We start from the raw sequence: 16,887 nt of genomic DNA on the forward strand, positions 1-16,887 counted from the left end.
TATTTCGTTGTATTGTTTTGTTTCGATCGAACAATCGAATAAAGTTTATATTTGCATTATCGGTTTAATACACCGGAATCTTACAGAGAATCTTGTTCTCGAGAAATGGAAGCACGACATAGTATATTACGAAAAAAGAATATTGAAATCACAATAAACACCATCCAGAATGTTGTAAGTATTCGATATTATTTTTTAAAATATGTGCAAGCTTGTATTCATAAGCTTCACTTAAAGGTTAAAAGTATATTCATCCGACAATTCACTAATAGTAAACTTTTTGAATCCTGTAGATTAAAAAGGAAGACATCTCTTTATCATTTATAGTGGAACATGATGGTAACATCTTAGGAACAAGTGACCCAATAATAGTTGCATCAGACTGTGAAGATATGGTTTACAAAATTGAGTTTACTGCTACTTTGTCAGTTTCTCTGAACACCAAACAAAGTCTTAGTACAATTGTATCGACACCAGTGCTAAGTAACAATTCATTAATTTTATTTCCATAGTAGTATGATTTGTGTAGTTATGTGTGTAATGATAATACATGTATATATTTGATATATTTTCATATTTGAAGTAAAAGCTATGCAGACTGTAGAAAATGGCCTAGATGAGAGAGCCAGTATATCAGATACAGGAACTAAAAAAAAATCAGTATTTACTTTCAAATCCTCGTCTCATTCTATATTAACAATGTTAGGAATTTGTAATCTTGATTTACTACCAACAATATTAGGTATTCGTAGAATTTTTCTTCTCTTACCTTCAGTTTGTTTCAATTACACAGATCTGTATAATTTGATGAAGCAATTATTTCACCTTGTATCTACAATGAATCAATATTTCAGGAGAAAAAGGTTATACAGAGAAGTTAATACTAGAAACCCCAAAATTTTCCATGGATGGAACATTAGTTTCTTGGCAGAATCTTCCACTAGTGACCGTGACTGTTTATCAAGATAATGTTTCTTTCTTTGAGTCATACGATACCATGAATTTTCTAAACATCACCATTGAAAGTATACATAATCTTCCGCAAACTTTCACTGAAAATATGCAGTATAAAGCTGGTACCATACAATACATTGATGATGAGGTATATTTATATTAATCATATTATACAAATCCATATTGACATCTCAAAATTTTATTAAATATAATTTGTTCAGGTTCCTGAGAACATCATTTTTGAGAATGGAGCATGGACAAAATATCGCGACGTCGAGAGAACAAAACGATGGAACACTTTACAATTTTTAGAGAACCGAGCTCAATTGTCAAAATATAAACTGGATTGCGATTTTATGGGCGTGAGGAATCCATTTAAAGAATGGTTTAATCTGACGGTAAGATTAGTATAATAAATTCTACATTATGTTTACTAATATTTTTGTGCTAATTCTAGGATAAGGTGTGCGAGGATGTACCACGGATAGAATGGAATTCTTTAAACAGATCTCTCATATGGACATCAGGAATTGAAGCTATGAAAAATCATATTATAAAGTATGTAATAAATATTTAATTTAATTTTTATAAAATGAAGAATTATTAATATGCAGAAAAAGAAACATTTAATTCAATTTAATTTTAAAGATATAGATATTGGCCCTTCCAAATCTTGGTTACTGGAAGAGGTGTTCCATCAAAATCGTCAACAGCACTGTATCAATGCGCCATTGATGTGTCAGAACTTCTTTTCCCAGGAAGTAAGTAACTTAACATGAACATTTCATATTGATCACAAGTAATCAAATTATTATATTTTTACAGGAAAACGTTGTCGAGTTGTAGGACAATTACATACATATAGTCCGACCGATTTATCTGAACAAGCAGGTTTGAAGGAAGATATCTTTGTTTTAGAGAAACGGCGCAGAGAGTCGAAAGACAAAGACAAAAAGAGCAGAACGTCAAAGGTAAACGATAGTTAATCAAGGTTTTAAAGCAAAGTATAACTTCTTTAAAGAACGTGCCAAATTCAGCATACACCTTCAGAAACAGAAACGGTACACGAAACGACCACAGAATTAATTTCTGAGGATGCTAAACCAACTGTCATAGTGATAGAAATTGAACTTTACAAACCTCTGGTCATTTGCACTATCGCGGAAGATTTCAAAAAGTTACATATATAATTCACCAATATATTTTTATTTGTTCATATGCAACTTGTAAGGAGGAATGATCTGTTACAGACTCAGTGAAATGGTCACCAAACCAGACAAGATGCCGTCTTATATATACACCAGCGACTTAGCTGAAAAACAGTTCATGACTTGCATTCAAAAATTGAGCGAACACATCACCGAATGTTACCGAGTACGAATCTAAATACATAATAAAATTACTCATATTATGAACTTAAAATTACTAAAATCTTAAATATCGGAATTATCAAAGTTGATAGTTTCTCTTCTTTAAGCTAGGATTTCTGTGAGGAAAACCAGCGAACTGAAGAAAGAACAGAAGAAGAAAAATATTGTTTTAATCCTAATGCGGTAATAAATTATAAAAATAATTCAATTATTATTAATTAATGACGACTCGATAACAATTTAGGACGAAATAGAATGTTTCACTCAATATCTTTATAAAACTGGGGAATATTTGGCTATACGTAACACTTTAAGATCAAAAGTTCCTTTATTGTTGGATCAAAAATTTAATATGCCTGCTAACTTGGTTGATTCCAACGAAGCCCAAGTACTTAAAGTTTTATTTTTCTTTACCGTTATCAAAGCTGTAATTCCTATATTAATTTTTTTGGTTGCAGAATTTCATTGCGTCAATATACACGTACTTGGCGGAACAAACGCGTATCGCATTAAATAAAATTGTGGAAAACCGATTTACGCAACAGACGAGTCATTTAGTAAATTCAAAGCTAATATATTTTTATGCTGAAGAAGCTTATGAACTCGGAAAATTGGATATTGCTAGAGAATATTACACGACGGTGAATATTTAGACTGTTTAAATATTTTACCAGCTGTTTTTAAATTTTTTACTTAAACAAAAATATTAATATTCTACAGATAATAGAGTCGAATAAAGCTAATCCAGATTCATGGACAAAGTATGCAATATTTCTGAAAAAAATTGGCGACGTAGAGCGTGCAAAAGAATGCTGCTTAGAAGCAATTTCATTAGACAAACACCATGCTATCGCGTAAATGAGGCATATCTCATAATTCTTTCTTAAACACAGACTCTAATGCAGTTTATATAAAAATTGCAGATTGTTAATGTATGCGCTGATTTTATTCGAAAATAATGAATACAGAGAAGCAGAAGTTTTTCTGAAAGCCGTCACTAATTTTTATCCACGATTTTTTGAATGCTGGGGTATTTTACACATTTTTTATATACGAACAGAATATTATCCAGGTAACGAGAATATTAAAATTCATTAATCTGTTGCGGACATTAGTCAGCAATGGTACAATAAGTATCATTGCGTTAATTTTATATAAAATTTCATTAAATACTATCTTACATCTTAGGAATAGATCTGACACTTCGGATAGCAGAAAAATGTATGACAGACAAGAACCGAGAAGTAGTTCTTGATCAAGAACCACTTTCATGGACCATGATTCACTGTCCTCCGGATAATATATACTTATTAGTGGCGACATTTTTACTAAAATTGCATTTCTGTGAGGTAAAATATTGTAAAATATTTTGTGAGGTAAAATTCTTTCCATTCAAAATTATGTTTTGATTGTCTTCAGTTTGCAGGGATCGCACTAGCACAGACAATGTTAGATTGCGAAGCATCGACTGATACCTTATATTACCTAGCAGTGGAGCATTATTTGTCTGGCAGATATGAAGACACATTATCCCATTTGAAACAGATAGAATGTTCTTTTGGAGTTGTTTGTATCTTCAACTTATCCATTACTTAAAAACAAGTCAACTTCGCTGACCCTTTTCAATTATTTATTTAGGATTTTTCAGTCAGTAGCTTAATGGGCCATTGTTATCTAAAAATGGGTGATGAAGAGAAAGCTGTAGAGTATTATGATTTCGCTTGTATGCTATTTGATAGACCTGAAATGGCACATTTAGTAGAAATTAGGTAACATTATTTCTAATTTTATTTCTAAAATTAGTCATTACAATGTACATTTTTTACTGTCAGACTTGGATACCATCATTATAATGTCGATAAATTTGATTCGGCAAAGAAGATGTTTCTGAATGCATGTAAAGCCTCACCAACCTCGCATACCTGGCTAGGAGTTGGTATGTGTTGCTATGAGGTAAGAAAATATTTTTTCGTTTGCAAAACCTTTAACATAAACCACTAAGACCTGAGGTATCATTACATTATCACTGTACTATACTTCAGCTTGAACAGTTTAAAGAAGCTGAGATGGCTCTGACAGAAGCAAATCTAATTGATAATAGTAATCCAGACACATGGGGCTATTTGTGTTTATTAAATATGACGCTTGAAAGGTATGATGAGTTCGTCCAGTGTTATGCAGAAATGATCAAGGTATATTTTCCTTTGATTGCATTCAATATACTTGTATGCTGAATGTAAAATAAGAAACTACAAGGCCCACTGCGACTTGTTTTAACATACTTTCATATATTATATATAGTAGTACATCTCGTTTCACTGCCTGACAAGTTTAATAGTCCTCAGAAAAATTCTCTTCATTCTAAAAAATTACAGAACGTAATAAATAACAATAAAACAAACTTTTACTAACAATTTTTATTCATTTTTTTTCATATATTAGAACAATCTTAAAAATAAAAAACTGTGGCTGAGAATAACAAATATGATGGAGGCTTTGGATTATACACCACCAGATTTAGTGACAGGAACCAATGATTTCAACGACAGTCAAAGTAAAGAAGAATTTGAGGAACAATTTGAACAATGATGGCACTTAAATGACGAGAAATAAAGAATGACACTTTAAAAAGGCAAATAATATTCGATTATTGCTTCTTCTTCACTAAATATATAGCGGTGCAATTTTCAGCCAATGTTTAGCAAGTGAATAACAAAATATTATATAATTAAAAAAAAAAAACGTGCAATAAATAATCTTTCAGTAAAAAAAAATTTGCGTGCGTACATGTGTTTGCACGCGCGCGCGCATATACATGATTTGGCATGGTTAGATTTTTCGAATTTTAGTTGCAACATAGTATTATTTTTTTGCTAAAATTAAATAAATATATATATCATAACATTTATGTTATCATTTAGAACACTGCAAATGACTGCTCTTTTTAAAGAACGGTCTTTGAATTATTGAAATATAAATTTTATATACGCATATATCCACTTCTAATAATAATTGCTCGTTATAGTCAATTATAAAAATATTACTCAAGTGCGATATCTGAACAGATGTTAGCATAGTGCAGTCTCGCTATATAGTACCCTCGTATGTGTTCTGCTTAATGAGTTCCCTTTCGTACTGTCTTTCACATTATATTGGTGATAAAAGACGCGAAGGCATAAAAATTGCAAATTTGTTCATTGTTAGCAAAGCTTTGTCGACCAAGCACTGCATAGGAGTTTCGCTTATATCTACAGCTTTATCTAGGGCCATACATCAAGACTTCACTACACTCTATTGTCATAGAATTTTACACCGAATATTAGAAATATGAATCATAACTCGTAGATTTCTAAATGTGTAAAAGTACTATGTTAATTAATTGCAACGTGCTAATCCTTTGCAGCTTTCAATTCTTTTACAATAATAACAACTTTCATAAGAAAAAACAAAACAGTATTTTTAAATAAAATTAATACATTACTTCCAATGTATTTAGAAAGATAACAAATACAATTACTTGAAGTAACATTGATTTGCAACGTGACCAAACTACAGCCACAAAGGACTCATCAATTAACACCAACGATTGTGCGCAATTAGTATTTGAATTAACTTAGTTAATAACTTTAAAACGTATTGCTTCAGAAATATCTCTTAAACTCTAAAGTAATATATCAGATTCTCGATAACATCAACGAATTATATATATCCATTTACAATTTTTAAAAACTGTATCAAAATTATAACAGATTTAAAAATAACAATCTACTATTCAGTTATTAAAACAAAATATACGATTTTCAATGTTTTCATAAAATCTGTTCATAAATAATATTTATAAAGAAGCGAGTATTAGAAATAATTCTACTGTGAAAAAGTATCAATGAAACATCCGTTAAATACATTATCAAGAATCGACATCATTTTCATTGTTATAATTTATAACCCCCCTGCATCTTCCGCCTTTTCGTTAATGATGTCTTTATCTTTTTCTTTTTCCTGCTCTACAGTATTTATATTGGTATTACTTATATCCTCTACATTTATCTCTTTCTTAACTGTAATATCTCTTGAAATTGTATCGGATGATTCATCGTTTTCATTTGTTTTTTCGGCTTGATACTGTACCAGTTCATTATTACATACTGATTGATCATTAACTTCTATCACAGATTGTGTTGTAGTCTCCGATGGAGATACAGAATTGTTGGTTGCTACTTCTACAGTTTCTTGCAAAGAAATTTCATTTTCAGAATCCTTGCAAACAGTATTTTCCGCTTGTTCCAACAGTTGCTGATCATCTTTAGTTGGAAGAATTTCTTCTGATTTAACGATTTCATCATTTTCATTCGCACCTACTACATCTTTAGATTGAGCATTACTTGTTTCGGAAGACGTATTATTATTTTCTTGTAGATCCTGTGTTATGTTATTTACAACTTCTGCACCATTGTTTTCATTATTTAAATCAAGTTTTTTCAAACCCTCTTTATCAACATGTTCGAGACTTTCTGTTTCTGATGAAAAACCCGCGCAAGTTTCTTCTGATTCATTTTTCAATACTATATCATTTGCAATCTTATTTTCAGCATCCATTTCGCTACTTTCTATAGTATGTACTTCTGTATGCTCAAGTTCAGTTACCTCAAGTGAATCTGACTTTTCTGTTTTAACGTCATTTTCAACATTTGTTTCATCAGTAACCGAACTTTTCTGTGTAACATTCACATTTGAAGCATCGTGTTTTATTATTCTCGTATTTCCTTTCATCGGTTTTGGCGATTTAGGAGTATATGTTCTTTGCTGGTCTTTCTGTGGATAAGATCTAAATTCATTATCGTGATATTTGTGAAAATTTGTATCGTCCTCCCTTTTGCCTTCTTTTCTTTGATAGTACAAAGGCCTAGAATCACTGTCTTTCTTCTTTTGTGAATGAGATCTCTTTATGTTAGAAAACTTTTGATTATTGAAGAAACTTCCTTTTGATTTGTCTTCAAATGATTTTTGACGAAAGAATGATTCATTTTCAGTTGTAGGTGTATCAACATCTGAATGACTATATGTGACACGAGTTCTTTGGCGTGGTCCAACTCTACCTGTGCCAGCTATGCTTGGAGAATTCACTGAAACACAAAACATGATATAATACATAACAAAATTATCATATACAATAATGGTAAAAGTATATAAAATAAACATCTATAAAATACCTTTAATACTCATAACTGGTCCTTTTATTGCACTGCTCTGATTTAGTGTCACTTTAATACTTTTATCAGTTGCAATAACAGTTCTTTCTTCAGAAGTTGGAGATTCAGACCTTTTCACAGTTGTAGGTGCATTATTTCTATGCTGATTGTATGTAGTATGAGACCGATTGTCATGATTGCCATGAACATTTTTTGCTGAACCACGGTAAGGGCGATGATTTCCACCTTGATTGTAATTAACATGCTCGTTGTCTGTAAGAAACATGTTCTGACAAAACAGTTGTGAGCTTTTCAAAATACAAAATTTAACAGCAATGAAACATACTATTATCATATTTCCTGCCGGAATCTTTATATTTTTTCCTGACATTGGAGAATCTAGGCAGTGCTGTATTCTGCAGCCTGTCAGAGTAGTACTGTGTAGATGCATGCTCTCTATTTGGATCTCTCTCATACTCATCATTTCTATTATGTGTTGTGAACTAACATAAATTATTGTACATGTAACAAAAATAATAAAATACTATAAAATGAATATTATTTGACACAAAATACTATAAAAATATATTAATACTTTATCATTATCCCATTCTCTAAGCCAGTTGCCTTCTGCTGTTCTTTGTCTACTAATACGATCTTCGTCAATTCGATTTCTTTCTGCTCTCCAAGCATCATATCCTGACTGTGATTCACCTTTGTAGTTTCCCTTATTGAATTTATTATCCTGCTACAGAATAGAATAATCTTGAATAGCTCATAAAAACCACAAATTAGATTTATGAGCATATTCTTTCATACCTTCTCTACATTTTCTCTTCCACCAATCTTTTTCCTGAAACTGCCTCTTAATCCTTTATTATTAAATCTATTTCCAACAGTTTCTTTTGTGTATTCAGTAGGTTCTTCTCGCTCAGAATCTGCTAAAAAGTTGTATTTAGGATCTGGTGGTGGTCCTTCACCCTAAAAAATTTCATTTTTATAATTCATGTTAAAAAATAAATGTGCCATAAAATTTTGATGCATACTTGGGCAAAAGAATGTATTTTCCTTCCTTCACCAGAATGAGACTGCGGTACATATTCATGTCTTTCTTTGGTTGGCTTTTGTTTGGTTTTAGGTGAGTTGGTAAATTCTGGTGGTTCTTTCCTCTCTGGCCAATCTGTTGATGGTACCATTTGCACTAAAGCATTTTGTTTAGCTGCATTTTTTTTATCTTCTTCTACTTCCTAATGAGGAAAATAATTCACAAAATAAACTTAAAAAATCATATAAATTGACTAACATAAATTTATAATAAACAGAATGCACATGCTTTCATTATAATTGTTTAAAATTATATTTCAAACTACAATATTATTAAAATAAAAAAAATATATACATGGACAGTATCTTGAGGTTCTATTTTATAATAAATACCTCATGTCTTCTTTTAATTTCCTCATTCAATTGTCGAATTTTATTGATCTTTTCTGTAAGTGCACTCGAAGCCATCTGAAATTATACCACAAGAAAGTAGAATTAACATATGAATCATATTTTTTAAACATTAAACTTTCAAATACATATTTTTCTGGATCAGTAGGCTATCTGTAAACTACAGCTATAATGTTACACTTTTCAAATTTTAGGAAAAAAGTTAAAATTGTCAAATGGTTGTAGTCTTAGAACTAATGTATATATGTATAAATAGTATAGTAGTATAGTTGTATAACAGAATCAATGAAACAGTAATGTAATAATATAGCGATCTGAATATTATTACTGGTGTAATAATATTTGATCTCTAATCCTGAGCACCAAGATATTAATAATTAAAACCAAATAATTAATTATAAAATGTAATTGTATTTTTAAAAAAGTGTTCATCAATTAAAATAGAAATTAAAAATAAATTAAGCATAATACAAATTTTATAAATTTAATCGCGATAAGTTTAATGACATTATAAAGTGCTTAGTTATTTGTGTCACCACTCATTTCATTCCATAAACAGTTTCACTTCCGAATTCTTTATCATTTGAACACAACCTTACAATATGTACTTTGTTATACTAATATGTTTAACACAATTGCTTTTCATTTTATAGCAACGAAAATAATTGGTGATATAAAAACAATAAAAGAAGAAAGAATGGTGATGACACAATTTATATCTCTTCAGAATGTACCCTTTTATTTTAGAAATCACTGTGTCTATATTAAGATGTATATACATATTTGTATATCTATTAGTTTTAATTATTTCTTTTATAAAAAAATGTAATGTAATCAAAAGTATGTTACTGTAGTAATTCGGCATGTAAATGAGATCAATGATCATCTAAAAATAGGTTATAGAAATGTTATAATGCTCTCTTTAAAGTGTAGATATTTCTATGAATCAATTATCTAACATAAATTATATTAATCATATTAACAAATAAATTGACGTACGATTGCAAGTAGACCCAGGCACTGTCGGAAAAAAGAAATTAGAACATCAAGTTAAAGCGTTACGTTGTTCAATTAAAAATTGGTCACATATGTCACTGTTAATCAGTTAAGCACTATGCACCCTTGTTTTTTCAACGGATGTTCTCAATATGAACAAGGAAATTACTGTACTTCAGTGGTTTTCATTATATAATTTATGTAATGTTTCAACAGGACAATTCAGAAACATATTAAATTCTCTAAAGATTCCAGAGTCACCTACTAATTAAATTATAAAATAGAAACATATAGTTATTTAATAATTAACATATTATTCGATCAACGAGAAACCGTCCGCATCGCACCGAGTTTTCCTTCAGTCTGCGCACACATCTATTATATATCCAGTGTGTTTTTATTTTACATACTTTCCACTTTAGGTATAATATAAGAAAATTTTCAGATTCTAATTTTCCAATTTTTAACCTCGCAGATTTTCAAATTTTTAGGATTGAAAAATTTCAAATTTCATTATATTTCCATTTATATTTTTCTTTGTTATTCGCATATTTTGTCCACAGCGTATATAACTACTGGAACTAAAATCGTAGTGTAGCAGAGCAATTCAGCTGACGGAGAGCCAACTGAAGTTAGACAAGTTGCGCAAATTGAGTACGATCTCTCATGAAACCAATATCTTTGGCAACATTTCAGTCTTCTGTACATTTCATTCCAATCATATAGAAAATAAAATTAGTCATATTGTTAAAAATGATCTAATTTTATAAAATCTGATTAATTTTAGAAGATATTGTCAAATAATATTAACTAATTTGTGTCATTTAATGAGCACTCCTGCTATAAATTACACATGCGCAGAATGCAGTAGTTCTATCACTCGACGTTCTGCAATGATTCGGCGGTGTCTTTATTTTGATTAATAATTGGCAAGCATATTGTAAAAAAAATGATAAAACTATGAAGAATCGAAATCTTAAATCGTCTTCCCACTTCAATACATTGTGCCATTTCAGCTGTCATAGCTATCGTGAAATATAACCTATCGCATAGAATTAGTAAACTTAGAAATGCACAGGAGGTGGTTTTATTAAAAAAATCGAATGTTTACTAAAAAAGGGATATATGTTACTTTAATAGTGCAAAGAAAGTTGCTGTGTAAAGCGTTCACAAATTTCTGTCGAAATGAAAATAACGAAATCCACTGTTATTCTTTTGATCTTTGTATTAGTGTTATCAATACTTGTAGCAAATGTTGCTGATCTAATTAATGTTGATACTCACGTGTTAGATGATACTATAACAAACAAAAATGTGAGAAATGAATGGTCAAACCCAAAATATTATGATATTGGAACATCCTCTGATCATTTAATTTGGTTCTTACAGGTTTGTTAGTCAAGACATCTATAATTATTTATTATTTCTTATGTAATGAGATAGTAATATCAATCAATATCTTATAAACTGAAACGCAGTTTCATTAATTTACATATTATTTATAATTTCTCAAATACATTAGTATTAAAAAGAATCTAAGGATTAAGATGAAAGAATGCTTTATTAAGTACTGATCTTATTAATTGTTTTCAGATATCAGATATACATATAAGTATATTTCAAGATCCATTAAGGATAACAGAATTAAGAGAATTTTGTAACATTACAGTTGGCACTATTAAACCACCTGTTGTACTTGCTTCAGGTAAAAGTCATTAAGAAATATTGTAAGAAATTTTATATCTTTGTTATATAATCTAAAAATTTAACAGGTGATCTTACTGATGCAAAAACCAAAGACAAAATGGGATCAAAACAAATACTAGAAGAATGGCAGTATTATAAACATATTTTAGATGATACTGAAGTTAGTAAAAAAACCTTATGGTTAGATGTGAGAGGCAATCATGGTATAACTCATATTACATAATTAATATGTACACCAGTAGACATGAAAGATTTCTCTGAGAAAATTTCTGATATAGGGGAAAGAAGCTGCATTAATCATTGGTTTTATTATAATATTTGATTTCCCCAAGTCAGTTGCCAATGGTGGGAGGTTCTTCACCCTATGTCAGTTCTTATTCAAATAAATCCTATATTGCATCTGAGTGTACAATAGATAGAAATTTATGTTAATAGTTTTACCTATAAATTATTTTAAAAACTTCCAGATAATTTCAATGTAGTAAGTCTTGAAGCAAGAAATAATTATTATTCCAATTATTCTATTCAAGGAAAAATACATCCAAGATCTTACATGTATACTGTGAATGTTGGTACTGAATTATATACATTCATTGCAATAGATGCTTGTTTGAATCCTGGTCCAAAAAGACCATTCAATTTTGTTGGTGTATTAGATGAACATGAAATTAAAAGTATGCAGGAGTTTGTAAATAAATCCCAAGAAAATAATGCAGATTATATAATATGGTTTGGTCACTATCCTACTTCATGCATACTCTCACAAACAAGTACAGGAATCAGAAATGTTATAGGTAGAAATTAGTAGAATGTGCATTTATATATTATATTATAAATTTAATTGAATATTGTTAAGATTAAATATATATTTTTAGGAAGGTACAAAGAAAGCATGGCATATCTTTGTGGACACTATCATATGCTTGGTGGAATAGCTCCTAACATGTATACAATACAGAGAGCAGGATTTCTTGAATTAGAATTAGCAGATTGGAAAGATAACAGAATGTAAAGTATTTATACTTTATACATGTAATGTAATACTTGTAAGATTAACTGTAATATCTGAATTAGTATTTCAAATAAGTTGTATATACATTTTGTGTGTTGTGTTTGAGAAAGTGTTAGCATTACCTGTGCTTATTTTTAGGTACCGTTTAGGAGCAATAGATCATGGTCAATTTTCTTTTATTGATGTGAAACATAAAGAATGGCCTGTGGTATTGATCACTAATCCTAAACATGCTTTGTATATGATGCCTAGAAAAGAAAATATAATGTCTATTATTAAATCTACACATATTAGGTAAACATTGTTAGAATAAAATATTTTGTAACAAAGTTTAAATAGTAATTACTATTATTGTTTAGTGTTGTGTCTCTTGTAGGATACTGGCGTTTTCAATCGCTTCGATAAAAATTGTTGAAGTTCAGTTAGATAGTACAGCATGGTTGAAATGTGAACATGTTAATGGACCATTGTATGTCTTAAAATGGAATTCAACAGAATATAGTGAAGGAATTCATACTATTCGAGTTCAGTAAAATATATTTATTTATATTTTTTTTTTTATTTTTTGTTTATTATGTAAAGTTCCTGTTTGTAAGTTTTACTTTTAATAATTTATATTTTACATTATTTTATCAATGTAATAATTTAATTGCAGGCAAAAGTCGTAGATGTAGATGGCAGGGAAACAATAGTGTTTCAACCATTTGCTCTTGATGGATCTCGTTTATCGTTTCGTATTTTGCCTAGAATTCTACTTATGTCCAATGTCAGTGTCATTGTAAGTATTAAATGATATATTACAATTTCATTTGGATATAAATCTGTATATTAATATTTATTTCATCTAGTTTCAGTTCTTATTTGGAACAGTGTTAGTCTTGTTAGTAATCCCATTATGTTTACTTCGTTTTCTTCATATATTCTGCGAAAGTAAGTAAATTATAAATGTTTTACAATTTTACTCGAAAATAAAATAATTACAAAATTAGTTAAATAAACAGTAATGGAATAATTTGCAGTCACATCACAGAAGTAATTTAAATGTAATTAACTGAAAACAATGCCTTAAATTGTATCTTGTTTAAAATTTACTTGCAGAACATTGTTTTTTGTAGTTCTCACATCATCTGTTTAGATATATAACGATCATATATTATAAAAATTTCTTGATGTAAAAATGAAATTTAAAATATCTTTTATAGATAAACAAATGCATCGACCGCGGTTCAAGATAAAATTTATTCAAGCATGGTTTAAAAAATTGTGGATATTGTCTACAGTTGACCGCCTTTTTTATCCATTAGTACTGTACGCATTATATTTAACAGTCGGTAAGTAGTTAGTAACTTAAATGTGTTATCTAATTTTAAACTAGCGAGTGAATTCTTTTCATGATAAAATAATTAATTTTTAAGGACCGTGGGCAATTGGTGAAATAATAGAAAATCACACAGGAATAATTTTCGCTTGGGGAACATTCGTCAAAAATTCTTATTTGCCTGGCGGTTTTACTTATGCTTATGGATTTTTTCAATTATTTTCCTTCCATTTACCGCTAATGTTAATCTTAGCGCACAGAGTAGATAAACGGTAAGATGAAGTATAAGTTTTGTTATATTATTTACATTATATATCATTTAGTACGAAATAATATTGTATAATAAGTAAAACATTGATTTTGCAGCTTACAGAATATCAACAGACTTCATGAGAAACACTCATCTAAAATATGTTGCCTCTGGGAATATTTACCAATTACGTTATTAATTGTAATGCAAACGAGCATGGCTTATTTCTTTTGGTTAGCATATGGAACATTAGCAACTATAGTATGCCCTTTACGTACTTGGAGCATCTTTTTAGCAATAATGTTATGGCATCAAGTGAATACGATGCCTCAATCATGTCTAAGGTACATACCTGTTACATTAATACTTTTATAATACAACTTTACTTATTCCTACACATTAGTCTCTTTATAGTTGTACAATTAATATCTAAAACTTTAATATTTAGAAGATACAAAATAATTTCCATCCTTTTTGTACTAATTATTATTTTTTATCATAAAGGTCTGCTGCGAAGATATGGTCCACACATGGTTGATATATACACTAACATATTCTAAAAATGTGGTAGTATTTATTTTATTTAGATAGGCTATTGTAATAATTTATATACTTTACAAGCCAATTTAATTTGCTATGTAACATAATACTCTTTTTTTCACATAACATGAAAGGTGCTTAACAAAGTCATCAAAATAGTTTCAATTGTGTGTCTTATTTCGTATATACTGAGTTAATAAATAGTCTTGTTGTTCCATTATAAATTAATCTTTTACATCTGATCAGGATTAACTGTAAGAAATGAATTTGATAAATTTGTATAATGATAATTTTGAAAGAAACATTTTGTTTCTTGTTATCAATATAAAATTTTGATTTTATTATTGTGACCATTATAATTACACATTACAATTTAATTAGTTCCTTTTAAACAGTGCCACGAGCTTTTTTAATGCAATTATAACAAAGACTGCTCTTAATTTTAATACTTTAAATGCAATCAAGTGCTATATTATAAAGGGACAGAAAAGTATGTATGCATTTCTATTTATTATTAACATTTTATATAATTAAATACATATTCAATCTTTTGGAGTATTTCTTATGATAATTATCTCAAATAATAATTATAATACTTCCATATTTCAGTTTCAAAAACTGAAAAGATGCATTATGTAAGAGAATTGGAAAGGGAGAAAAAAAGAAAGTACTGTCATCTGTTTTATTATTGTATTTTAAATCGTTTATGAAATTAAAATTTCAGCATAGTAGGAAAAAATTAAGATGCAATAATATGTAATATACAAATTAATATTTTATATAAACTAACAAGATGAAAAAGATTATTTTTCATTTTGTAGAAATATTAATGTTTTTAACATTTAGATTTATCTTGCCTTGTTTAATTGCATGTAAGCAGTATTAATATTGAATTATATTTCATTTCTGTGATATGTAAGTGTAATTAAAAGTCAAAGTGATAGTAAAATGGAATTTAATAGTTTTAATTTATGAAAAGTACATCATGATTCAAAATATGGATCAGTATTTTCTTAGAAAATAACTTTTATTGCAATATTATATTTTGTATAAATAACCTACCATTGTTCTTGAATATGATCTCAGAACTGTAAATATGATCTCAATGGTTCCCAATCATTAATTATCATGAATTTCTTCCATAAATATGCCAAATATTTTAGAAACTAAAAAATTGAAACTAATTATGTTTCTTTTATATATTATATTTCAGTTATGTATTAAAATTGAAATAGTCACACAAATATTTCATTTTATCAAGACCATTTGGAGAAGTGTAATGAATTGATTACTATTGGGAATCATAGCTCGTTTGATTGTGTTACCAAATATTGTGTATTTAATATATTTTATATACCACTATGAGAAAAATGGAAAAATATTATATTTAAATATTTAGTATATAGTATAAAGCAAACTCTTAATTAATCACTTAAATAGCATTCAATGTATGTATCTCTTTATGAAAAATGCAAACTAATAACACATGTGAATGTTAATAAATGTTGTACACAACTTTAATAATAGGACGTTGTTCCCTGTTAATTATATAAGATACATGCATATTTTATCCATTTTATCAATCATGGTATTTAGCAGAAAGGTTGCAAGTATAAGCCGGCAATTACAAAAGGCCGGGACGTTCACTTATATTAAATTATGCTGCGCGAACCGGTTCCGCTTTTGCGATGAATGGAGCAACGTACACGTTATACGCATGCGTGAACGGTACCTAATTAACTAGGAAGGTTGTAGTCTAAGTTTCTGCTGTTATTTATTGTTCAATATTTTGTATTTACTGTTTAAATCTGACTAATTGTTTTTATAGTTCATTAAAGTATTTGGAAAAGAAGAGATGACTGATCAGGATCAAGAGTTTCCTGCTCAGTGGGCACTTGATCTTCTGCGAGGGCCAACAATTTATAAAGAGGCATTTTATATTAAATATTTAGCAGAAATAACATGTACAATTTCTGGTGCTGGTACAATGCTTGTTACTAATTTTATTATGCACAAACCTTTATACAGTGGTAAGTGTCTACAATAAAATGATCGTGAATCACATAATTCTAACCTAGCAATATTTACTATTATAT

At 29.0% G+C, this 16,887-nt stretch overlaps 3 protein-coding genes across 8 annotated transcripts; 2 read left to right on the forward strand and 1 right to left on the reverse strand.

Annotated features, from left to right (window-relative positions):
• Positions 1–34: 34 nt before the first annotated feature.
• Positions 35–5,226, forward strand: LOC100881091 (cilia- and flagella-associated protein 70). Of its 2 annotated transcripts, XM_076531813.1 has the most exons (20): positions 35–174; positions 294–483; positions 855–1,102; positions 1,176–1,352; positions 1,412–1,512; positions 1,603–1,715; positions 1,780–1,925; positions 1,992–2,131; positions 2,205–2,328; positions 2,436–2,507; positions 2,569–2,712; positions 2,783–2,965; positions 3,045–3,178; positions 3,248–3,396; positions 3,513–3,673; positions 3,744–3,890; positions 3,963–4,093; positions 4,157–4,277; positions 4,367–4,516; positions 4,767–5,226. In XM_076531813.1, the coding sequence occupies exons 1-20, from the start codon at positions 106–108 to the stop codon at positions 4,911–4,913; spliced, it is 2,847 nt and encodes a 948-aa protein (XP_076387928.1). In that variant the 5' UTR covers positions 35–105; the 3' UTR covers positions 4,914–5,226. The 2 variants fall into 2 exon arrangements, with proteins under 2 accessions (XP_076387928.1, XP_076387929.1); XM_076531814.1 differs by lacking the exon at positions 35–174 and having other exon boundaries at positions 265–483; positions 584–1,102.
• On the reverse strand, positions 4,724–10,437 carry LOC100880979 (uncharacterized). Of its 2 annotated transcripts, none has more exons than XM_012285300.2 (8): positions 9,968–10,437; positions 8,951–9,025; positions 8,560–8,760; positions 8,333–8,494; positions 8,109–8,258; positions 7,860–8,016; positions 7,535–7,786; positions 4,724–7,447 (listed from the first exon to the last, which is right to left on the reverse strand). In XM_012285300.2, the coding sequence occupies exons 2-8, from the start codon at positions 9,023–9,025 to the stop codon at positions 6,264–6,266; spliced, it is 2,181 nt and encodes a 726-aa protein (XP_012140690.2). In that variant the 5' UTR covers positions 9,968–10,437; the 3' UTR covers positions 4,724–6,263. The 2 variants fall into 2 exon arrangements, with proteins under 2 accessions (XP_012140690.2, XP_012140689.2); XM_012285299.2 differs by having other exon boundaries at positions 8,109–8,261; positions 9,968–10,397.
• Positions 10,438–10,603: 166 nt separating this feature from the next.
• LOC100880866 (transmembrane protein 62) lies at positions 10,604–16,825 on the forward strand. 4 transcript variants are annotated; one of them, XM_076531815.1, is made up of 14 exons: positions 10,610–11,353; positions 11,558–11,669; positions 11,737–11,874; positions 12,139–12,465; positions 12,547–12,679; positions 12,822–12,977; positions 13,060–13,207; positions 13,339–13,461; positions 13,532–13,613; positions 13,886–14,014; positions 14,099–14,273; positions 14,368–14,595; positions 16,391–16,539; positions 16,620–16,825. In XM_076531815.1, the coding sequence occupies exons 1-13, from the start codon at positions 11,150–11,152 to the stop codon at positions 16,533–16,535; spliced, it is 2,100 nt and encodes a 699-aa protein (XP_076387930.1). In that variant the 5' UTR covers positions 10,610–11,149; the 3' UTR covers positions 16,536–16,539; positions 16,620–16,825. The 4 variants fall into 4 exon arrangements, with proteins under 4 accessions (XP_076387932.1, XP_076387930.1, XP_076387931.1 ...); XM_076531816.1 differs by lacking the exon at positions 16,391–16,539 and having other exon boundaries at positions 10,611–11,353; XM_003703325.3 differs by lacking the exons at positions 16,391–16,539; positions 16,620–16,825 and adding an exon at positions 14,756–14,956 and having other exon boundaries at positions 10,611–11,353.
• The last annotated feature ends 62 nt before the right edge of the window (positions 16,826–16,887 follow it).

This window comes from Megachile rotundata, chromosome 5 (assembly GCF_050947335.1).
Source record: "Megachile rotundata isolate GNS110a chromosome 5, iyMegRotu1, whole genome shotgun sequence".
In the NCBI taxonomy this organism is placed as follows: Eukaryota; Metazoa; Arthropoda; class Insecta; order Hymenoptera; family Megachilidae; genus Megachile; species Megachile rotundata.

What these genes read in the sequence shown, in the direction of transcription:
- LOC100880979 (XM_012285299.2), bottom strand. Translation starts at nt 9,025, where the DNA reads ATGGCTTCGAGTGCACTTACAGAAAAGATCAATAAAATTCGACAATTG. An exon ending in AAATACATTCTTTTGCCCAA is followed by an intron (nt 8,495 to 8,559) that starts GTATGCATCAAA and finishes GAAATTTTTTAG; the next exon opens with GGTGAAGGACCACCACCAGA. An exon ending in CGGCAGGAAATATGATAATA is followed by an intron (nt 7,787 to 7,859) that starts GTATGTTTCATT and finishes TGTTTCTTACAG; the next exon opens with ACAACGAGCATGTTAATTAC.
- LOC100881091 (XM_076531813.1), top strand. Translation starts at nt 106, where the DNA reads ATGGAAGCACGACATAGTATATTACGAAAAAAGAATATTGAAATCACA. An exon ending in AGAACTTCTTTTCCCAGGAA is followed by an intron (nt 1,716 to 1,779) that starts GTAAGTAACTTA and finishes ATATTTTTACAG; the next exon opens with GAAAACGTTGTCGAGTTGTA. An exon ending in ATTGTTTTAATCCTAATGCG is followed by an intron (nt 2,508 to 2,568) that starts GTAATAAATTAT and finishes ATAACAATTTAG; the next exon opens with GACGAAATAGAATGTTTCAC.
- LOC100880866 (XM_076531815.1), top strand. Translation starts at nt 11,150, where the DNA reads ATGAAAATAACGAAATCCACTGTTATTCTTTTGATCTTTGTATTAGTG. An exon ending in ATTTAATTTGGTTCTTACAG is followed by an intron (nt 11,354 to 11,557) that starts GTTTGTTAGTCA and finishes AATTGTTTTCAG; the next exon opens with ATATCAGATATACATATAAG. An exon ending in ATTAAATCTACACATATTAG is followed by an intron (nt 12,978 to 13,059) that starts GTAAACATTGTT and finishes TGTCTCTTGTAG; the next exon opens with GATACTGGCGTTTTCAATCG.